A 25,067-nucleotide genomic window follows, 5' to 3' on the forward strand; every position below is an offset into this window, starting at 1 on the left:
TATGATTGAACATCAATAAATTGGCCAGAATTTGTGTTTCAAATTAAAGGACAGACACGAGTGTTCACTGAGAAAGTACTCTCCTGTTGTTACAGCCAGTCGTATGAGAATGAAAACTGGAGCAGAAATTCTTTTCAGACAGATGGTTGATAAGATTTACAGAAATGTGTCCTTAGGTGTCACAACACTTTACAACTTATTTACTACAAAACAATTTCTCAAAGTTTTGTTCAGGATTAAAAAAATCTTTGTCCTTCAAGGAAGCTTGGATGGATTTAATATTCAAAGATAATAAACTTAAACTTTATTACCACTTATCCTATTATAAGTGGTAATAAAGTAAAAATTTTATTTTGAGAACTCCACAAAATGGTAAATATGGAATTTATTAATATGCCCACCTTTAATGACAAAGTTAGGATGATATTATTCAGCAAAATTATTTTTGATATAGTATTTAAATATTTGATCAAAAAGAGCACATCTTCACAGAAATAATATAATGTGATAATGGTATATGAGTAACTGAGTCTAGTTTTTTCATGTATATTATGAATTAGACTATCATACAAATCAAATACTAACACTTTTCTTAAACTAGTGCTGGAAAAAAAAGAAATATAATTGCTCTGAAGACAATTACTATGCAAACACAACATCAATTACCTTATCATATTCCTCCTGGGAGGGGAAGCGTTCTCGCTGTATCCGGGTCATATAGAGGACATCCGTGTCGGGCAGGACCTCTTCCAGGGTGCGGTACTCGTGTTGTGATATACCCTTGCCCGCCACGTACTGCACGACATGTAGCGGCATGCCCAGACCTGCAGGGCTCACATACTGCAGCTGTACATTGTAGTGGGTCAGCAGCCTGTGGTGCATAATCACAGATATTTTCATATTTGTTGGGCATGAAATAGAACTATGCAATTTTAAGATATTAGCGTTTAGAGTAGTCATATTTACTTAGGTGAGTTGTTACAGTCTAAAATAAATGTTTAACACGTTCACTGCCTGCCCCTGTCTGACAGTTGCGCTACCATCGCTGCAGCAATTGTGTTATTTTTCCTGTCAATCAATCAATCACATTTTTATTACTTTCAAACAATTTTACATTGCATTTGTAAACACCAATAAATAAAGCTATAAAGCCTGCAGTTTACTATTCTAAGATTCATTCATTGCATGCTTACATACTCTCATTCATACATGGCTTCAGTATCGGTACTAAGTTACGAAAACTGAGTGGTCCCAGCGGCGTAACATGAACTCATCTACAGAGTAAAACACTTCAGATATTAAAAGGTCCTTTAATCAAGCTTTATACAGGGTTGGGTTGTTGACAGTTTTTGTGCTCTCAGGGAGATAATTAATTAATCTGACACCAGCTTGTGAAGGAAGTTGATCAGATGTGCCAGTGTTCTATGAGATTGCATCTGTCCCCACCTAGAATCATACCTGTAGACGTCCCTGCCACGCACTAACTCACATCGGAATCGGCAATACAGAGCTACATCCAAGATATAGAGGCAGGGTTAGGTCAGAAAACCATGCTCCCTGTAAGCATCATGGCATAACTATCTTGGTTTCAATTTGCACATGATTCTAGTGGCTTTTGACTAATTAAGCTAAATCTGATCCTGGAACATCCACCTGAAAGGTGTATGTTGTAGGTCAAATGGAGATATAAAAGGCCAAAATAGGCCATCCTTAGAATGCCACATGCTGCAGATCTCTACAAACTTGTTCTACATAAGAGTGCTTACTTTCTGTTACCTCCGTTCGGCCTGCAAATCTGGACAATGTTAGTGAAACTTATCACTTATCAATGTCATTTGTAAATGAACGTTTTATTTTTCGTATTACAACTATTCAAACAATACTTGAATAGTTTTTTTTCTCTATTGGGACAAGAAGCTTATAAATTGCACTTAGTCCTATAAAGACCTTAGCGCTGCTTACGGAGTGACAGGATATTCTTGATGGGTAAGGTTGGGGGTAGGGGCAACCCCCTGTCGAGATCCATGAGGAAGTATTAGGGCACTAATCTCAAAGTCATGTCCCCCGGAAGAAGGGGAGGCCAGCTCTGAACCAGCCTCTCCAGTCAAAGCAGGCACGGAGTGGCACACCCTTGTTGAGGCTAACAAGAACCTCTGATACTTAGGGAACGAACCCTATTAACTCCAACAGTCATCTCCTGCAGTAGACTAGACCTATCTGGAATATCACTCTCACAACTAGTAAGTTATGATTGTATATCTACTTAGAACAATGTCTGCTAAGAATACAGGATGACGTCCGGATAGTCCTGTTGATTACTTACAAGTAAAAATGTAATCTAATATGACGATTTTATAGCATAATGAACCAAAATTGTACCAACTGAACAAAAACCTTGAGTTTGAATTTTGCTACGTATCAGTTACATAATGGGGGCTATTGCCGCAGTGAACCAAAGTACTGGATTTTATGTATAAAAACAATTTATTTTCATTCATTTCTGGTTATTTTGAACATAAAGTCTATTGCAAAATACATACTCACATAACAAGAACTAAGGTGGCTAATTTGATTTTGATGTTTTGAAATATTTTTTTACATTAAATTCACAGCTCTTTAAGATACTTCCCTGAATACAGAAAAATTAGAAAACAATTTTTTGACCACTCCACATAAAATTACAGAGATTTATTATAATAGGCAATTTATGCCACTTTGTAATCAGGCTAAAAAATGGCTGAAAATAAAAATGTTAAATTGTTACAATATGTACATGTGTTACAGGAAATAACACGTCTGTTTATCCCTAAGAAAATTAAATTTATTAGGAAAATATTTTTAAGAACATGTCATTCAACAAAATTATATTTTATTTTATTTTAAATACATAACTTCTTTAAATCAAAAACGAATAAAAACACGTCACCGTCTGAAACTATAACTTATGTATATTCTATATAAATTTAATTTGTTATTTCCAGCCATTTTATTTGGGCCTTATTATAAAATGGCCTGAATTCCCTACTTTAAATTAATGTAATTCACTGTCTACTTTTTCTGTATTTAAGGAAACACCATCTTAACCACGATGCTAATTGTTCAGACCTGGCGAGAGAGTGGACGGTTCGGCCGTGTTTCAGGTCGCCCACCATCGTGATAGTGAGGCCGTTGACTGTGCCGATCTCTTCTCGGATGGTGAAAACGTCCAGCAGAGCCTGCGTGGGGTGTTCTCCAACCCCGTCACCTGCGTTCACCAGTGGCTTCCGACAGTGTTGCGCAGCTCTCTGCAACAATTTGCATACTCTATAAGCTAAATAATGTAATAGTTTTTTTTTTTTAGTTTGATGAATGGAAAAATCTTTGAAATCTCTTACTCTTAATCCTTAAGAACTTTTTTAGTACTTTTGGATCTACAAGATTAAACAATATGATACAGGGACTTGTACTTTTCTGTGATCAACATTGATGAGTCTGCACTCAATCTCAAAATAATAATAGTACAAATTTTTTTATACAAAAAGAAGATGCCCATCCACTTTTTTCACCTCATTATGCCCACCCTCATGGACCACTGGTCTGTGCGAGGATATTATCTAACAGAATAAGGGGAAGAGTCGATACAGTACAAGGTCAATGGTATTGATAAAAAAGTGCTACGGTCACAAACAGGATTTGAATCTACATTATATCTAACTCTAATCCGAAGTCAAATGTCTGCTGTTTCCAAACGTACTGCTTTTGTATAAAAAAGCCAGTGTAACTCATTTGTAAAACAGTTATTTTGTTCAGGAACATCAAACTGTGGAAATCATAATAGGGAATAACAATTTTTCCAAAGGTACTAAATCTTAAACATTGGACTGATTGTATTTGCTGCTTTAATAGCACAGTCATTTAAAAGCTTGTCTACACATGACAAAAATTGGCTTTATATAACCAAAACATCCATTGAATATTCTGAATATGGTTATTTAAAATAACAAAATAACTTAGCACTATCTTTTAATATCAATTCCAAAACATACACAAAAAAAGAATTTTTTACTAATAATAAACACTGTTACTGCTGTATCTTACATAAACTTGTATTTCTTTATGTAAAAATGAACAAGAATTGTAAAATAGTTCAGCACGGCTTAAGCCAGTTTTACATAAATTAATTCTATTTGGTGTCCAAATACCTTTCTTACGCATAGTTTAGTGTATTCAGGAAAATAAAAAGCTGAAAAACAACACAGAACTGTCACTATTTTCAACAGTGTTTTAGAATCTGATCGCCACGTAAAATCTGAGATAGGTAGAATCAGTTGTTTGCCACTTACAGAAACAGCGCCAGGTTCAGGGTGTCTCAAGACGACAACATCGGCGTAGCCCGCCATCACTGCCACTGTATCTGCAAACATGAAACAGGGTTCAGAACAGTTTTATTATCTGTTTCATTTGTAATAAGTCTGTGTCAAATTTCCAGACGCTGCACTAAGAGGAAGGTGAACTGAAGCTAAACATTCACATTGAATGAACCCTTCCCACCATAGCAACATTATCTGTTCAACAATGCAAGAGCTCATGATGTCTTAAAGCATGACGATCTTTTGATATTTCTTTAAATCTGCAGTTACGTAAATAATGATAATAATTGACATCTCAAACTTTGGAAGCTGCTGTAATTGTAAACTGAAATTGATGTGCACTGCAGATCCCTCCATATACTATCACATAAAATCTTAAAAATACTTTGGGTTCAAGAAACCGAACTGCAGCATTATATCACAACAATTGAATATACTCAATAAGATCCTAACTGTTATAAGATTTCGAACATTTACCATTGTTATATGTTACAAAATGTATAACACAAAGTTTCAAGGATTGAAATTAATCCTATTCGTCAGGTGAGAAGACAATTAGTACATAAAGTTATAACATGTGGGAATGGACTGCCATTAAAAACGTATAGTAAATAGAAAGAAAAAAAGAAACAACATACATACATACCCGACAACAACTTGGGAGTCCAGATGGTATTGTCATTGCACAGGATGCAATTCACGAGCATGAGAAGTCAAGAGCACAAACACACATCACACCAGCACAAGCGAAAATGGGACACTAACAAGAAAAGTGACAATCCATTGCAGCATGTTCTAATGTACCGGTACTAATTGTCTTCTCACCTGATGAAGAGAATAGATTTCACTCCTCGAAATGTTGTTATACACAGTAGCGTAGCCAGAAATTTCGTTCGGGGGGGGGGGGGGGTCCGAAACCGGTTCTAACATAATTCTAAGTACCACTTTTATCTCAACGACTCAACCAGTGAAATCCAAAATCGTCAAAATCTCAATCAGTAGAGCTTTTCCTCGGTATTTTTCTACCGGAAGTGTTTTATTATTTTTTTCTTGATAATTATATATGAATTAGTCGGCGTTGAATTAATGTCTAAAATCAACGTCCTAACATAATTCTAAGTACCACTTTCACCTCAACCACTCAACCAGTTAAATCCAAAATCGTCAAAACTTAAATCTGTACAGAGCTTTTCTTCGGTATTTACCGACCGGGAGTGATCTTTTTCTCGATAATTATATAGGTACAGTGTACAGTTTAATGATAACAAAAATCGTCGTCCTAACTCAATCGAAAACACCACGTTTACGTCATCACTGAAGTCCAAATTAGTTGAAGTTCTAATCAGTACAGTTTTTCAAGTGTATTTTCCGACCAAAAGTGATTTTTTTATATTTTTTTTCGATAATTATACACACGTCTACAGTTTAATCACACCTAAAATAAACGTTGTAACTTAATTCTAAGCAGTCATTATACGTCCCCTAGACGAATTTGAACGAAGTGGTTGCTAATTTAAACTGTTCACCGTGTTACGGTTCGGGTTACTTTGCGACGTCACGTGACCGCGCCCTATAGAAATGCCGTGATTACACTACACTATCTGAAAGGCCGAGCCGAAAAGTATCGTTTAATACTTTATGATTTAAACGAAAGGACAATCATAATATGTTTCACAACAGTCACTATAATCAATTAAATCAATCAATTTAATGTTTGTGGACAAGAGTAATGATAACTCTCCCTTTTTCTCCTGCTCTATGCTTTATCTTTTAATATGTCATAAACTTTCGGGGGGGGGGGTCTGGACCCCCTGGACCCCCCCTTCGCTACGCCACTGGTTATACACTTTGTTACATGTACCAGTGGCAAATGTTTGAAATCTTTTTATCCTTCCAAACCTTCCATATCGTGAATAAAAAACTTTAAACAAAGAATTGTTACAAGATTGTTCCACTTGCGTACCTTCCAAAGTCTCCCCCTTCTTGACCGAAGAGCTGGACTCGTCCACTTGCACCACTCTGCCTCCCAGCCGCTGCATGGCAGCACTGAAGCTGCTGCTTGTCCTCGTACTCACCTCGTAGAAGATGGAAGCCATCAGTTTTCCCTGTCAGAGAAGTTCACAATAATTGTATAAGCCTATTTAGGAAGTATACATGCAATTCTTTCTCTTTCGCTTATTTTCAATTTACATCCACTTTTTATGTTCCGGACTGCAAAATTACAAATACGACATACTTTGTTGCACAGTCCATGACTAAAATTGCGTATCGGTAAAAAGATACCACTATCAGAGGATATAAACACAATTCATGCATTGGCGTTAGCTTCGTCAAAATTAATATTCAGTTACATAACACACGACACAAACAAAAACCGGTAGGCCTACCCTGGTGCACATTTCGGGCTTAAGTAGAAGACTGCAGGATCTAGTAAACTCGTTGCTATCGCTACTGTTAGCTGCATTATCGGCTTGGCAGTTATCTATTGTTGCGCCATTTAAGGGTGGCGTTAAAGATATATTTTTACTTGAACTGCAGTGTGCCATTGAGTTCATTTATTTTGTCTTCGTTCTTAATGTATTTGTAAATTTCATATCCACAATGTCCTAAATTTTCACCCTTTTATTGTAGTTAATTTTTTTGATGTTAAAGAAGAGGGAACACAGTAAAAATTGCTGGAAATTGATACCTTTCCATGTGAGACATCCGGAGAAATGCTGCCTTTAATTTAAATAGGAACGGTTATATTGCATTTTGTGGGGATGAAACAACCCTGAACGGACTAGCATTATCAAATGTATTTACAAAGTTAAGACATAATTTATGCAAGAATATTTACAGGGTAGGTCATAACTGCGTGAGCACAATAACTGATAGATTGAGTTGTGCCATTGAAAGCATAATAATGAAGCTGTTTCCTTATTTCTCTGTGTACGCATTTAGTACTGAGGCTATACAATTTGCTCATTTTTCGTGCCATTCAAAAATTCATTGGTTAACATTAATGACAGTAGTATAACGGGTTTTTTTAATGTTTAAGGCGTTAAGGAAATTTAAAAAAAAGAAAAATCTCCAAAAGTCTTACTTACATTTTTCAATGAAGAGAAGCATACCTAAGGTTTATCCATAACCCACTCAGTACTTTTCAACATGATATTAAAAAATTTAAGGAAGAACAAAAAGTATTATTGGTACACTTGAATCAATTTCAAAAATAAAGAGCAAAAGCTTTTTTCATTTAGCGTCAAGTCTGTTCATAGAAGAAATGACATCACTCAGCCTCTTCAAACAAAGTTCAAAAATGAAGTCAGTTATTTTTATGAATAGTTGAGTAAGTGGAGTGTATCGTTCTTCAAATTTTCTGTATTCAAATGGATGTTGTTGAGGGAAATCCATGGCTGCGAAAATGCGAAAAAAACTGTTGCAGACTTTAAAGAAAAAAACATTAAAATAGATGAATTGTTACTCTTTAATCAAATGGCTTTTCTAGCAGATTTTGCCACAACAAATCTATTAAAGACTGGAATGTCATGAAAAGTGGGCCAGTTTCTTTAAAAGCTGTGAAAGACATGAACAGTATTCCAAATTTTCAAAGATTTACAAGAATACATTTGCCATCCCCATCCACAATGCCAACACTGAAAGAACATTTTCATTAATGAATATACAACAGAGAGACAAGAGAAACAGTTTCTGCTATTCTTCAAGTAGCATATTGTAATTTTAAAATGGACTGTTGCCAGTTTTTTTAATTACACAACAGATACGGAAGACATTATAAAGTTGGCTGGTGAAAATGAAAAGCCCCCTTCTTCGCAAGAACAAACACAAAAAAAAACTAATGTTATAAATACTGAGTGTTATTTTTAGAACTAATAAATAATTGTATTTATTGTTCATTCTAAACCCTAATAATTACTAATTCTGAAGTTAGGTGTATTTATTGTGAAAAAAATATAAATATTTGTTTCATATCTACCTCCCCCTCCACCCCATCCAAACCTCCCAGATGATGATTATACCCTGTTATCTTTCTTCATAACCATTCGGTCACCGTATTCTAGCCCTTTAAATGCTGTTTTAAGATTTTACTGGACATTCGGGAAAAAAATTCACTAAAAATCGAAAACTTTATATTTTTCAACTAATATTATATTAAATTGTTCGTGAAGAACTCTTCTTTTCAAAATAAATTGTTATAGCACACTTCCGATCAATTTACTTTAACGAAAATCAATCTAGAACTCACATATGAACATTTTTGGTTGACCTGGCAACTGGAAACAATGTGACATTAGTCTTTTAAATGTTGTATAACTCACTCATTATTGAATATAATGATGTACATTTTTCAAGATTTATCGACAATTGAATACTCTTTCCAGTGATATGGACAAAGAAAAGAGTATGATTTTTTTAGTAATGATAATTAGGCTGAAAAATGAAATTTAAATCAATTCTGGAATTTTTGAAGTTAGTCAATTTTGTACATTCCTAAATTTTATGGTAACTTTGTTATTTTATGTTAATTAGGAAGAGTTTTCAAAGAAAATTTACAAAAACAGAATGTTGATAGCTTATTAAATTATCAAACTGTGAATTTTTTACTGAAACCTTGCAAAATGCTTTCAAAAGGGCTGACACTTTTAGGTGCAATCACTAGAAAATCCTGGCACTTTTCAGTACACCCACTCAATAAATACTTGGTACTCAAAGGGCTAGAGACACTGCCGACTCACCCTGAGTATGTGGTCGAGTGGTCTGTCCTTGAGCACGTAGACCCGCATGGTCTGCGCCAGGTTGAACAGGTCGTTGAGCTGCTCCTTGGTGAACATGTCGACACTGAGGATGTGCTGACCATGCAGCCCATGACTGTGGGGCGTGCTCTGCGACAGCAGGTTGGGGTTGCTGTCACTCTTCCCCTTGGCCAGCAGCATCGGCGACACCGGCCTCAGCAGGGAGTGGTCCATAGAGTGTGGCGTGGACAGCTCTAGCCTCGGGTGACTCTCTGCAACCAGACAGACTGACTGTCATTTCTCAAATCAAATCATTTATTGTCAAGATGTAATGTACATACATATAACAACGTCAAATAACTAGAAGTCTACAATAATCTATTCCACACTGTCTCTTAATGCAGGATAAAAATTATTAACACTGTACAGGCAAGATTTGAGTAACAAGTCTTTTTACAACGTTCTTAAAATTAGTTCTACTTAATTCCATTTATATCTGAAGGCAATGCATTGTACAGCTTAATTCCTTGATACTTGAAACTGGATTGGGTGCTTAAAAAATTAATTTTGTTATTACTAGATTTTTTTTCATGAGGGAGAAGGACAGTTTGTCTTTGTATTATTTTTTTACATGTATAGTAATTATGAATATTAATTTGGTTGGAAAGGTTGTTCAAATTATCCTTTACATACAAGAGCACATATAATAAATAAATAGAAGGCAGCGTTCAAATATTAAGTTTTAGAAAAAGAGGTTTACAGTGTTCACAGTTAGAAACGTTACATAGCAGCCTTACTGCCCTTTTTTGTAAAATGAATAGCTTGCTGAGTAACCCCACAAAACAATCCCATAGGTTAGAAAACCCTAGACATAAGCATAGTACATATGTAGCAGAAGGTCTGGGGAAATAACACCCTTTAAAGATCTAATTAAGAAAATGACCTGAGCAATCTTAGAAGCAGCATAATCTATGTGAGCTTGCCATTTAAGATTAGCTCTAAAATGATTAGCTCAAACAGGAACATGGTAAACACAATTTAAAATGAGTAAACACACCAAACTGAAGAAAATTGAATTACAGTTGAAAGGTTCAGACGAAATAAAGCTAGAGTCTAGAGAAGTATAACGATTACCTACAAAATATAAATTCAACTTGTAGTATATTAATAGTAAAACCCTAAAACTTGCAAAGTTTCCGATTAGTTTTATAATTTAAATTAACTAAATAAATAAATAAGCTATATCATGTCCTGTAGCTGTCATGTAAAATTGAAAAATAAATAGAAAATAAATAAATAAATGCAAACTCATCAGATTTTACTGAATTGAATAGAGTTTGTTGGAGTTTGTTTCTAATGTATAGTACTGTAAATAAATATAGAATATTAAAAACTGAAGAGTATTAGATATAAAGCATTAAGTGGATTGAATTGAATTATTGATACAACGGCCGAGTGGTCTAAAACGTCCAATTTTGGATCTGAGTTAGAGATAGTGGAGGTTCAAAAATCCTGTCTTTCATTGTAGCACCCTTTGTCAGTACCATCAACCTTGTACTATATCGACTCTCTTCCTTCCACTGTTTGATAAGATCCTCGCACAGGCCCATGAGGACGGGCAGAATAAGGCTAAAAAATCAGACTCTCTTTTTAAGGGAATAAAATGTACGTGCGAACAATAGAATTTAAATTCTGACTGGACAATGGTGTTTTTCGTCAGCATAAAACCCTATGATTATAATGATAGAGATTGCAGATTGCATTGTCGAGTTTGCAAAAGAAATGTACTACTTGATAACTGTGTCACCTCCTACAAGATTAAAAAAAGTTCACCAATGTATCTAGTCACTGTATATACCAACATTGGGATGTTTAAAGCTCATGAATTACATCTGGTTATTCTTTGTGAAGCAAGACCGCCTGACAAAAACTCAAAAGGAATGAAAGGGAAAAGGTTAGATAGGATTCTTTTTCCTCCTTGTTTCCACCAAACAGCAACATTAAAGAGTTAATGAACACCGGGCCTACTGTTCTATTACCGTTATGGCTATCGTCAGCATCTGACTGATCCAGGTCAGTCTTGATGGCCGGCAGGTGGATGTCCAGGGAGGACCCCAGGCTGAGTGCGGACAGCAAGGACTTCTTGCAGGGCTGCCACTCTCGCACATCCTGACCGTATCCTGGTGGCACCAACACCTGGCAACAGGATACGTGATTTTCCACAGGAAACGTTACAATATGTTTCATTAATTTTACAAAGACAGCTTGTACAATATCAAAACAGGTGTGCATCTGAATTCTTACCGAAACTTTTAACGTTAAAATCAATGCTGTTAAAAAAAATTAACATGAATAACGAAAAACGAGTTTCTATATATATTGCAATCATATGATTAAAATTTGCAAGTAGTATTTTTACAAGCAGTCTTCTAGTGTCTAAATTTAAATTGGTAGTATATGATTTGAATTAAATCAAAATAATAATTTCAAATAACTCTGGATGATTTTTTCCAGTATATGTGTATGTGGGCTTGTATGCACATATGAGAGTGAAATGAAAATTTTCAATATCATACAAAAAGTTTATATGTTGATATATTTTTGAATTTTTTTTATATATATTTTACTTTAAATAGGAATTATGAAGTTAGTAAATCTGTAAAACTATTAGGGGTATACCTTGACAGCAAATTAAGTTGGGAACATCACATAGATGAATTGTGCAAATAATTATCTAGAGTAGTCTATCTCTTGAGTAAATTGAAACATTGTATAACTATGGATATGCTTCTAGCCTCCTATTATGCATTTTTCCATTCGCACTTAAGTTATGGTATAACTCTATGGGGGAACAGTAGTAGTGCAGTAAGAGTATTTAAATGGCAAAAAAATGCATTACGTGTTATGAAAATTGTTTCAAAAGGAGAGACTTGTGTTCCAATTTTTAAGGAATTAAAAGTAATGACTATTCCTAATATGTATATATTCCACTGCCTTATAAGTGTAAAGGAACAACTTGAAACATTTACAACTAGGCAGGATATTCATGATTATCCTACTAGAACAAAACATTTGTTACAACTCTTACCAGTTAAATTAACCAAAACAAAATGCAGTCATCTTTTTATGAAAATTAAATTGTTTAATAAGTTACCATTAAATGCTAGATCTGTATCTTTAGCCAAATTTAACTCTACAACTGGCAGTCGCCTGAAAATCAGTTGATATGACACGTGCCCGTTTGACATCTGTTATAATCAATACACGAACTAAACTGCAATGATTCATAACCACTGGAATCAGAAATAGTTGCTGATTTGATCGATGTATTTTGTTTTGTTTTGTATGCCATGATTTAAGTATGACATATTGAAAACGAGAGTTGTTTGTAAACAGTCGGCCATTGTTGTTGTATTGTTACCCGGTCACGTTATTCTTCTCCATCTAAAACGTAAGTTTATTACATGAAATAAGTGTTTTTATGTAATAAGTGTGTTTATTTATGCATATAAATTCTCGTAGATTGTGTTTTATCAGTTTATTTTGTGATGTTATGAAGAAATATATGTGAAAAAATATATTAGTGAGCTTTTGTATTCTAGGCTATGTGCAGTGTTGTGATAGTTTTAGTTAGCTTTAGGATCATTTTCATTCGCGATGATCATGATATAAAGCTTCTTTATTTATTTTTATAGGCTTACTTTTAACCTATTTTATGAATTTTTCGAGTAATAATTAAGGTTTTGATGAATTTTATAACACAGTCGTATCCATAGCAACGAATTTAGCCGTATTGTACTTTCTTCAGTTTAGAGTATTTCATAATTGTTTTAATAAAAAAAATGTAGTAAACTATACATTTTCTAAAACTATAAAAAATTGTCAACATTCTGGGTATTTTGGAAATATTTTTTTCCACACACACAATATGTCTTTTATAGGTGCACCCCCACCACTTTTACATACCTTTTTTTATTTTTTGAAAACAAACTTAGTAAAAAAGTGATAAATTTCTTATATATTGGGGTTTTTATTTTCATAAATAAAAAGTAAATTTTATTGTGAAAACTTAAAATGATATATAATACATATAGGTTTATAATCACATTATATTTTAAAAAAAATTAAAAACCGATACTACTGCAAAACACCTCAAAATGGCCTGCCACTTGAGGACATTTCAACTGCCAGCTCGAGGGTTTTAAAACAGTTTTGAAGTGCTGGTTAAAAGTTAATATATTTTATTGTGTTGATGAATTCTTAAATGTGATACCACAACAATAATTTTTTTTAAATTTTGTCTCTTAATGTATTTATTTATTCAGTTTTAATATTGTTGAGTTTAAAAATTTTATCTATGTTAAATGTGTTAATAGTTATTTAATATTGTTAATTTATATAGATCTGTTGGTTGTTTGGTTATTGTTGTTATTAATTATATAGATCTATATATTTACTGGTAGGCTGGATTGAGTAGGAAGAATCTGAATTGTTTGTTTTAGTTTTAGTTTAGAATATTTTAGTAACTTGATGAAGTTTATTGCACTATTGAATGTGTTTAAAGACCAATAAAGATTTTGAATCTTGAAGGGAAACTGGTTGATTGGGCTATCATACATAACCCATATGAACTTAAAATTACAGAACTTTACAACTACTAGCTACTTTCTGGATGTTCTAGCTGCCACATAATTGTAGCAACGGATACATACAAATTAATAATATTTTTTAATGAGGAAAAAACATAGTTCTGAAAGGGCACTTTCATCTACCTCTCTTATTTATTTTTAAGCCACAAATCTCAATTTTTTTGCAAAAACCTATAAGACTTGAGGGTTCCTGTTCTCTAATGTCTTTTGAGATCAAGAGATAAGCTCCTACAATTTTATTTCTGAAATGCAAATAGCTATTCGCCGTGAACCATTTGAACAATACTCAATGAGAGGTACAACTCACCTGACCCTCCACGTAGGCCACCTCCTTCCTGAGGACAACACGGTGGACGTTGCCCTTGACTTTCATGCCTGCGAAAGGTGTCCACTGGGACTTGCTGAAGGGCATGGCCTCAGGGATCGTCCACTCGGCATCCATATCTACTTCCACGTACGTGTGCTCCTGCTCAGGCAGCTGAAATATCCGGCGAGGGTTGCGGTGCAACTTGTTCACCAGATCCTGCACACAACCGGATTGAACTTAAGAGTAACACCATGTTGAGTGAAAACTGCATTTTAGTTACAAATTCGTGTGAGCAAAATATTACGTACTTTGTAATATGTATTACATCAAACTTAGACTTGCATAAATTGTAAAACTTTTACTTCTTTTTCCTACTGGCAGAAAAATTACTGTTATTTAGAGAACACAATAAGAAAAACCATTCATAAAGAATACTGCAATTCGATATTTCGTAAGTAAATACAAGAACTGTCGTGTTGTGTAGGTAGACACATAAAAGAGAGCATTTATCAAGAGGATTTTTGTGCCAAACTCCATTGGCAAGAAGACAGTTAAACCATTATTTATTAAAATTTATTCTAACCATTTTGGAAACTGATAAGATAATTTTGTATTAGTCTATAACAAGTAATAATAAATACTATGCAACTTTGGGACACCCAGTTTTTATAACATTCTTTACTTGAATTGAAAGATTGCACAACTATTCCTCGGAGAGTTCTTATATACTGTACTGTTATATTATACCTTTTTCTCATTACAACCTCAAAACAATTAACTGTAAAGTTGAATCTTTCGTTTTTACTGTATCTTATATAGACAGAAATATTGAAAAGGTTTATGAATTTGGTTTTACTGGAAATATCTTCTTTGGGATGTATGACAGAATAAAAAAGTGATCTCTCAAAAAAAGGAGTATGCCATTATTAAATATACTTAAAAAGCAACTGTAGTGAAAAAAAATATAAATACATTGATCACATTTGTCATGCAGATGAAGTTAGTCAATATATGGATTGATATTTATATTTATTTAACATTAATATATCATCTTTGAAAAAAACTTGAATAGTGGATTTTATTATTTTTTTATGTATATTAATAAATTAGTGTAAAAAGCATTTCACAAGAAAATATTCAATCAAAAGGTTTTGACCTTAGATCTGGATGAAATTTAATTGACATTGTAGTATAAACAATATAGATGGTCTAATCTATAATACTATTATCTCTACAAAATATTTTAATCAAAATCATTGTTTTAAAATAAAGAATTTCTAAACCTAAAAACAATGATTTTATTTTTTTTAAATCCTTTTTTATTTGATAAGGAAAGAAAATTAGGTGCCCTAGTGGTATAAACAGGAATTGACTGATTTCTCGTTCTAGACCATGAATGATACAGAAGCAACAGCGTAATTCAATGCTATTGAGTTGTTTTCACCATACATCTTTAAAAATGGTGTCAAATTGTGTTGGCTAAATGCCAGTAAAAGCATAGCTATCATGGAAAGGATTGATTAAAGGATTAAATTGGAAATCTTAGTGTCAAACATAGTTAATTTTAACAAATTTCCATAGAAAATAATCAATTTATAATCTCACAAGACCCGTTTGGGGTAACAGAGGAGAAAGCTACTGTTGTACGTGCAATATTCTCACCTCTATAGTCAACTTGCCCTCATTAACGGCAGTGAGCAGCAGAGGCAGCATAGTCTCCAGTCCCGGGAACCCTGGCGGCGGTCGCTCGCTAGTCTTCTCCTCCAACGTGTGCGGAGCTGCAACACCATCCCCACTGCATTATTAATGTGCATCCATAACAACTGTGCTGACAGTTATATGAGTTATGGATAGTATATCCTTTATCATCAAGAGTAGTAAGTAATATGTAGAGTCAAATCTCAAATCCACAGAATCTTAGGCAAAAATTCGGATTCAACAATCAAACAACGGGATTTGTTAATCAAATCTGTGGAGATCCGCGGCATCATTGTACTGATCAGCAGTACTTAATAGTTAAAAAATGTTTTTACCACACTTTTTGTAATAAAACTATAAATAGATGACCTAATCGACAAATTAATGTACTTTTGTAAATAATATTTTGCTTGCAGTTAGTATTTTAACAATTTACATTTGCACAGCACTGTCAGTTGCTGCATTTTTTTGCGGACAGCATTATACAAATTACCAATGACTAGAACGTGTTTTTGTTGTAGTTTGTGTTTGAATAAACATAAACAAATATCATAACTAACAAACTACCATAGTTTTCCAAATCAAATTTTTTAAGTTTGTATTTTCTAATTTTATGTTCATGCATCGCGCTGCATTTGACCGACAATCAGCAGTATGCAATTTACCGATTGCTAATATTTCCTTTTGTTGTACTTTGATTATGAAAATCTGTTGTTTATGAAAAAATTCTTTTGCTTATACATGTATATAACTATAGAAGTATCGTACATTAATCAGTCACAATATCACTTCACTTATGTAAATAAATATAATTTTAGGAACCTAGAAAAAGAATTTAAGTCAACCGGAACATCATCTGTGCTGTAAAAATACTATGTGACTCAACTCAGTTTATTAATATAAACTGTAAGTTATTAAACAAAATATAGGGTTGGGTGCAAATGTTGAGTTTGGCCCCATTTCACCCTCCGTTGAGTGCAGGGTCTGAAATCTAACACTGTCACAGACTTGACTCCTGGAAGCTAGAGTCCACGTCCAAGGGGATCAAAAAAGTCGGGAATAACGACGTTCAAAGCAAACTCTTAATGTCTGTTTTGACATCAGAGACACCTAAACTACAAAAGAGATACAACTAAGTGTATCTACCACCCAGAAGGGATCGCTTCTGGCTGGTTTATACCTTCCAGTTTAACCTACCACTGGGGACAGCAAAACCGATGTGTCACTTAAATCTGGGCAACCTTATAGATGTCCAGGAGCGGCACATCACTAACCGCAAATCTCGAGATTCTGGGGTGCAAGGGTAATTCGATAGGTTTAGTCTACTGCAGAAGATGACTGTTGGAGTTTGTGAGGTTCATTCCCTAAGTATCAAAGGTTCTTGCTAGCCTCAATACAGATATGCCACCCCCTGCCTGCTTTGACTGGAGAGACTGGTTCAGAGCTGGCCTCCCCTTCTTCCGAGACGACATGATTTTGAGATTAGTGCCCTAATTCTCCCTCATGGATCTCGATAGAAGACGGCCCCCCTACCCTCTAGCCTTACCAATCCTGAATATCCTGTCACTCCAGAAACAGCTTTAAGATCCTTATAGGACTAAGTGCAATTTATAAGATTCTTGTTCTAAGAGAGCAAAAACAAGGTGTATTTAATGAGACAATCAGAACACCTCTTCAACTAGATTACTTTTTGTAGTCAAGGTTTCTCTGATGTTGCAAACAGTTCATTTTGACCATTTTATCGTTGATTTCATTGGATCTCTTCAAACAGACATGGACCAAGATTCCAGGAGTGAAGACTGTAAAAGTGTAAGATTTCAGATGCTGCACTAAGCGGAAGGTGAACTGGAGCTAAACTTCACATTCGTATTGAATCTACGCTTGTCACCAAAGCGTACAGGCAAGTTATCTGTGTGGAATTGTATATGGGATGCGGGAGACAAGGAACAGACATACCGTGATCGGTTGCGAAGCAGTCGATGATGTCCAGGTTATCCCAGAGTGCCTGCTGGTCCTCCTCGGAGCAGAGTATAGGTCGCACCTGGGACTTGGCCTCGCCTAACTTCTCCACCGCCTTATTGGTGAGGAACAGGTGGTGTGGGCACACCTCGCACGTCACTGGCAGACCCTGCAATAGCAGTTAAGTAATTGTTTAATACTATCACTAACAAGATTGTGGTAAATCTAAATAAAATTTTATAACTGTACTGATTGTTTGTTAGTGCAAGAACTAAGTGTCAAAACTATCACACTGAAACAGGAGATCTATTTAATTATGTTTAGTAACGAATTGCAGATTTTTTTCAATTTCCGTCATTATCAAGAATTTTTACTCATATCTAGCGAAAGTAAGTCGGATCTATTGTAAAAAATATACTAGACAACAATCTACCGTTCCACTATCCATATAAGTAAATTTATTTTATTTTTATGTTTGAGAGCAGATATTTTAAATATTTAACTTGTATATGGAGAATGTAAAATTCAATTCAAAATTCTTTATTCATTTTTATGCACATGTGATACAATGAATAGTGACAAAGTTCTAGATACTATCTAAATAATATTTACAATGTTAAGTACAGCTAGTACTTAATTGCAAGCATCTTGGAAACTATAAAGAGAGGTGGATAGTTCCTCAATGGAATAGAGGGCTTTGTTGGTCAGGTACTCTTTTAGATTTTTTTTTAACTTAGGGCCACTTTCAGTTTTTATGTTTTGTGGGATGTATTTTAAAAATTTGTTCCCCATGTATGTAGGTTTTTTTCAAAAAACTTCAACTTATGGTTCGGAATAATCTTGTTTTTTGCTCTAGTGTTGTAATGGTGACTGGGTGTCTTAGAATTTAAATTTAATTGTTGATTTTTTGCTAGAAGGATTGATTCAAAAATATATTGTCCATAAACAGTAAACATTTTTAAATGTTTAAAATGTTCTTTAGCTGAATCATTATATTTCAGCTTCAGCATTATCCGTATTGGCTTTTTTTGTTGTTTTAATATATTTTCCATATTTATTTGTTTAGTTGAACCATAAAGGGTTATGCAAAAAGAGATATGAGAATGAACATAAGCGAAATATAATTTTTCAAAGTTTTTAGGTCACTGTAGTAAACTCATTCTCCGTAATGCATAGACACCAGAATTTATTTGAATTAAAAGCTTATGAATGTGTTCATCCCAATTCAGATGATGATCTATTGTTAAACATAAAAAATTTGTGCTGTTTTTCTTTTCAATTTCGAATGAATCACAGACTATTGTAGGTCCCTTCAACGTTCTATTTTGCGGTGTTTTGAATTTTACAAAGTTTGTCTTTTTTGAGTTTAATATTAAATTGTGGTTTTTTTTAAATAATTGCCAATATTTTCTAATTCAATAAAAGTATGAATTTCTAATTCTTCTAGAGATCTTGATGACATAGCTAGATTTGCATCATCGGAGGCACAGTTCACTATTTGGCCCGTAAAAAGGACTTGATTGTTGACAAATAGTGAGGTTTCAAGCACCTGTGAGTATTATGGAATTTTGTTTGATTGAAGGTAATTTAAATTCTAAAAGACTAGGGCATTAATCCATAATGAGGTCAAAAATAAGTTTTAATAAGTATTTTTTTTATTACAATAACACTTTTCACTATATACATACAGGGTGTTTGAAAAGTATGGGTACGGCTTAATATTTTAAAAACCATAGGAGATAACATCTATAAACTTTGCACAGTGTCATATGGCTATGTAAACTATTTTTCCTTGCTATTACCATGACATGCCAACCATGGGGGGACGGCCCACAGAGGAAAACATGGAAATCTTAAATTGAAGCATGGGTCGAGTGATACCTCATTTGAAAGAGCTTACTTAGTAGAGTTGAATGCCGCAAACCGCATCTCAAAAGGTTTATCCAATCAGAAATGGCGGGTTGTTTTAGGTACACATTGTGAAGTACATTATGCGCTGCCATTTCTGACTGGATCGTCGTATTCTGATGCGGTAGGCGGCGTTTCACTCTACTAACCAATGTGTTTTCACTAACTTTTTTTAATTAGCAAATTATGTCATAAATTTATAACACAATAAATAAAAACACAATAAATAGGGTCTACTGATGTTTTTTAGTTTTATTTATTGTGTTATAAATTTGACATTATTTGCTAATTAATAAAAGTCAGTGAAAACACATTGGGTAGTAGAGTGAAACGCCGCCTACCGCATCAGAATACGACGATCCAGTCAGAAATGGCAGCGCATAATGTACTTCACAATGTGTACCTAAAACAACCCGCCATTTCTGATTGGATAAACCTTTTGAGATGCGGTTTGCGGCATTCAACTCTACTACCTGATCTCTTTCAAATGAGGTATCACTCGACCCATGATTCAATTTAAGATTTCCATGTTTTCCTCTGTGGGCCGTACCCCCATGGTTGGCATGTCATGGTAATAGCAAGAAAAAATAATTTACATAGTCATATGACACTGTGCAAAGTTTATAGATGTTATCTCCTATGGTTTTTAAAATATTAAGCCGTATCCATACTTTTCAAACACCCTGTATACACAGTTACAATAGAGTAGAAACTTTTCATATTTGGTCTAATTTAGCATTGGAGTTTGCTGGGTAACGTTTAAAGCCGACTGACGAGACGGTGAGAAAACCTCTTCATCTAGATCGCACTGGGTGGCTGCTTGGAAACCATACAGAGCTCTTTTGTATACTATGTTTTTATTGGTCAATTTGATATCACAGTCTAGGAGCTGAGAGACAATTTGCGCTGTATAAGCACACAATGTGGTTTTTATTGGTCAATTTGATATCACAGTCTAGGAGCTGAGAGACAATTTGCGCTGTATAAGCACACAATGTGGTTTTTATTGGTCAATTTGATATCACAGTCTAGGAGCTGAGAAACAATTTGCGCTGTATAAGCACACAATGTGGTTTTTATTGGTCAATTTGATATCACAGTCTAGGAGCTGAGAGACAATTTGCGCTGTATAAGCACACAATGTGGTTTTTATTGGTCAATTTGATATCACAGTCTAGGAGCTGAGAGACAATTTGCGCTGTATAAGCACACAATGTGGTTTTTATTGGTCAATTTGATATCACAGTCTAGGAGTTGAGAGACAATTTGCGCTGTATAAGCACACAATGTGGTTTTTATTGGTCAATTTGATATCACAGTCTAGGAGCTGAGAGACAATTTGCGCTGTATAAGCACACAATGTGGTTTTTATTGGTCAATTTGATATCACAGTCTAGGAGCTGAGAGACAATTTGCGCTGTATAAGCACACAATGTGGTTTTTATTGGTCAATTTGATATCACAGTCTAGGAGCTGAGAGACAATTTGCGCTGTATAAGCACACAATGTGGTTTTTATTGGTCAATTTGATATCACAGTCTAGGAGCTGAGAGACAATTTGCGCTGTATAAGCACACAATGTGGTTTTTATTGGTCAATTTGATATCACAGTCTAGGAGCTGAGAGACAATTTGCGCTGTATAAGCACACAATGTGGTTTTTATTGGTCAATTTGATATCACAGTCTAGGAGCTGAGAGACAATTTGCGCTGTATAAGCACACAATGTGGTTTTTATTGGTCAATTTGATATCACAGTCTAGGAGCTGAGAGACAATTTGCGCTGTATAAGCACACAATGTGGTTTTTATTGGTCAATTTGATATCACAGTCTAGGAGCTGAGAGACAATTTGCGCTGTATAAGCACACAATGTGGTTTTTATTGGTCAATTTGATATCACAGTCTAGGAGCTGAGAGACAATTTGCGCTGTATAAGCACACAATGTGGTTTTTATTGGTCAATTTGATATCACAGTCTAGGAGCTGAGAGACAATTTGCGCTGTATAAGCACACAATGTGGTTTTTATTGGTCAATTTGATATCACAGTCTAGGAGCTGAGAGACAATTTGCGCTGTATAAGCACACAATGTGGTTTTTATTGGTCAATTTGATATCACAGTCTAGGAGCTGAGAGACAATTTGCGCTGTATATGCACACAATGTGGTTTTTATTGGTCAATTTGATATCACAGTCTAGGAGCTGAGAGACAATTTGCGCTGTATAAGCACACAATGTGGTTTTTATTGGTCAATTTGATATCACAGTCTAGGAGCTGAGAGACAATTTGCGCTGTATAAGCACACAATGTGGTTTTTATTGGTCATTGTGATATCACAGTCTAGGAGCTGAGAGACAATTTGCGCTGTATAAGCACACAATGTGGTTTTTATTGGTCAATTTGATATCACAGTCTAGGAGCTGAGAGACAATTTGCGCTGTATAAGCACACAATGTGGTTTTTATTGGTCAATTTGATATCACAGTCTAGGAGCTGAGAAACAATTTGCGCTGTATAAGCACACAATGTGGTTTTTATTGGTCAATTTGATATCACAGTCTAGGAGCTGAGAGACAATTTGCGCTGTATAAGCACACAATGTGGTTTTTATTGGTCAATTTGATATCACAGTCTAGGAGCTGAGAGACAATTTGCGCTGTATAAGCACACAATGTGGTTTTTATTGGTCAATTTGATATCACAGTCTAGGAGCTGAGAGACAATTTGCGCTGTATAAGCACACAATGTGGTTTTTTATTGGTCAATTTGATATCACAGTCTAGGAGCTGAGAGACAATTTGCGCTGTATAAGCACACAATGTGGTTTTTATTGGTCAATTTGATATCACAGTCTAGGAGCTGAGAGACAATTTGCGCTGTATAAGCACACAATGTGGTTTTTATTGGTCAATTTGATATCACAGTCTAGGAGCTGAGAGACAATTTGCGCTGTATAAGCACACAATGTGGTTTTTATTGGTCAATTTGATATCACAGTCTAGGAGCTGAGAGACAATTTGTGCTGTATAAGCACACAATGTGGTTTTTATTGGTCAATTTGATATCACAGTCTAGGAGCTGAGAGACAATTTGCGCTGTATAAGCACACAATGTGGTTTTTATTGGTCAATTTGATATCACAGTCTAGGAGCTGAGAGACAATTTGCGCTGTATAAGCACACAATGTGGTTTTTATTGGTCAATTTGATATCACAGTCTAGGAGCTGAGAGACAATTTGCGCTGTATAAGCACACAATGTGGTTTTTATTGGTCAATTTGATATCACAGTCTAGGAGCTGAGAGACAATTTGCGCTGTATAAGCACACAATGTGGTTTTTATTGGTCAATTTGATATCACAGTCTAGGAGCTGAGAGACAATTTGCGCTGTATAAGCACACAATGTGGTTTTTATTGGTCAATTTGATATCACAGTCTAGGAGCTGAGAGACAATTTGCGCTGTATAAGCACAAAATGTGGTTTTTATTGGAAATTTGTAGATGGATTTATCCAAAGAAAGAAATTAGTTGTCGGCCAAGCTAATTTTGATAGAGGTCAAAATGGGGAGAGGTATTAAAAGGGTTAAAAATATGGAATATGTTATTATCTTTGTGTCAGATTATATTTTTTAATTGGATATAGTTAAAACAACCACCAGATACATAATAATAGTTTCACCATTGTCTAGATACTAGATAAAGAGACTAAAAAGTGCAATTTTAAGGGCCTGAATTTGGTTAACTGATGCTGATTTACCTTTTATTTATGTGCCTGAATGTAGATTTTAAGTGCGTCGAACTAAGAAAAATATTATCTGAGAAAAAAATCATTTCATTACTTTTAACCCTTTTGATACCCTCTTATTTTGACCTCCACCAAAACTAGGAAGGCTGATGATCAATTACTCTCTTATGGGAAATTTCTCTATTGATTTCAAGAATAATTAGGTTGTGTGTATATTCAGTGCAAACTGGCTCTCTGCTACTGGACTCTTTTACAAATAAAGATAAAAGATAAAAGTGATAAAATATAAAATTAAAGTGATAAGATAAGTGATAATCCTAAAAATGACTTATCAGGATGATTGCTCTAAATCCAACCCACCTTCTCCTTGGCGGCTCTGATGATCTGTATCTCCTCCTTGCGAGCAACATGGCACACGTGTATGGGGCGGCTGTGCAGTGTTGCCAACAGCAGAACAGCAGCCGTTGTCTGCCCCTCAGCATGGACACACAGGGGGTACTTGGTCGGCCAGTTGTCAAAGTGCTGTTGGGACAAATTTAAGAATGAATGAATGAATGTTTGAATGAATGAATAAATGTTTGAACAAATAAACGTTTGAATGAATGAATAAACTTTTGAATGAATAAATGTTTGAATGAATAAATGTTTGAATGAATAAACGTTTGAATGAATGAACATTTGAATGAATGAATGTTTGAATGAATGAATTAATAATAATAATAAACTTTATTGTGAACAGACAATGCAGACATTGTATCACAATCGTCCTACCTAACCTAATCATTCATACTGACAATACACCATTCAGATATACATTGTATCACTCACGCCTCTTTCACACGATTTACAGGCCTGGCAAATTTATTTGTTTTGATGGTCTTTGAGAATTTTTAGGTTTTAATCATCCCAGCGACCCATCATAAACTCACCAACTGAGTAAAATGCCCTCGAAATTAGAAGAGTTTTCAACTGAGTTTTGAAATGTTTTCCATTTTGTTGTTTGATGTGTTCAGGGAGACTATTGATCAATCTGACACCAACCTGGAATGGTAAATTTCTGAACGCATTTGTCCTGTGCTGTTGGACACGCAAGTTGTCCCTGCCTCTCATCCCGTGTTGGTGAACATCCCGTCCCCTAACCAAAGCACACCTTGACACGGAGTAGAGGATCACCTCGAGAATGTAGAGACAGGGCAGAGTCAGAAATCTCAGCTCCCTAAACGCGCTTCTACACGACTCTCTATTGTTTAAATTCAAAATTACTCTTACGGCTTTTTTTTGGAGTCTGAAGACTCGCTCCAGCTTGTGCTGTGCACAACTGCCCCAAAGTTTGATTCCATATCCCAAGTGGGGATAAATTAAACCATAATAGGCCGTTTTTAATACCGTAATAGGGCAGTGCTTTGCCAAATTGCGAAGGGCAAAGATGCCCGATGCAACCTTGGCACAGACATGATCCACGTGAACGTCCCAGGTTAGTCCTTGATCTAGGAACATTCCTAGGAATTTTGTTGATTCCGCTTCATCGAGCGGGAGATCATCCACAAATACTGAAGGTCCTTGTTTCAGATTCTCGTTTGCTTAGCGAAAATTTCATGAAATTTGATTTTGATTCATTTGTTTTCAGGTTTATTTCTGAAAAAAATTGAATGCAGGAATTCAACTCAGAGAAAGTAATTATTTCCAAGTTTTGAAGTGTTTTGGCTTTAACACA

The 25,067-nt window shown here is 34.9% G+C and overlaps 1 protein-coding gene across 1 annotated transcript in view; it reads right to left on the reverse strand.

The window, feature by feature from the left end:
• The window catches only part of LOC124373505 (CAD protein-like), a gene marked incomplete at its 5' end in the record, with an annotated part of 31,462 nt that overhangs the window by 858 nt on the left and 5,537 nt on the right, over positions 1-25,067 (reverse strand). Inside the window, 10 exons of the mRNA XM_046831866.1 lie at positions 667-871; positions 3,106-3,284; positions 4,323-4,393; positions 6,313-6,454; positions 9,089-9,357; positions 11,125-11,281; positions 14,042-14,257; positions 15,704-15,819; positions 17,696-17,867; positions 23,714-23,875. Of these exons, the coding sequence (XP_046687822.1) occupies positions 667-871; positions 3,106-3,284; positions 4,323-4,393; positions 6,313-6,454; positions 9,089-9,357; positions 11,125-11,281; positions 14,042-14,257; positions 15,704-15,819; positions 17,696-17,867; positions 23,714-23,875 (1,689 nt within the window). The remainder of the gene's footprint in view (positions 1-666; positions 872-3,105; positions 3,285-4,322; positions 4,394-6,312; positions 6,455-9,088; positions 9,358-11,124; positions 11,282-14,041; positions 14,258-15,703; positions 15,820-17,695; positions 17,868-23,713; positions 23,876-25,067) is intronic.

Source organism: Homalodisca vitripennis, unplaced genomic scaffold, assembly GCF_021130785.1.
Source record: "Homalodisca vitripennis isolate AUS2020 unplaced genomic scaffold, UT_GWSS_2.1 ScUCBcl_5746;HRSCAF=12626, whole genome shotgun sequence".
Lineage (NCBI taxonomy): Eukaryota > Metazoa > Arthropoda > Insecta > Hemiptera > Cicadellidae > Homalodisca > Homalodisca vitripennis.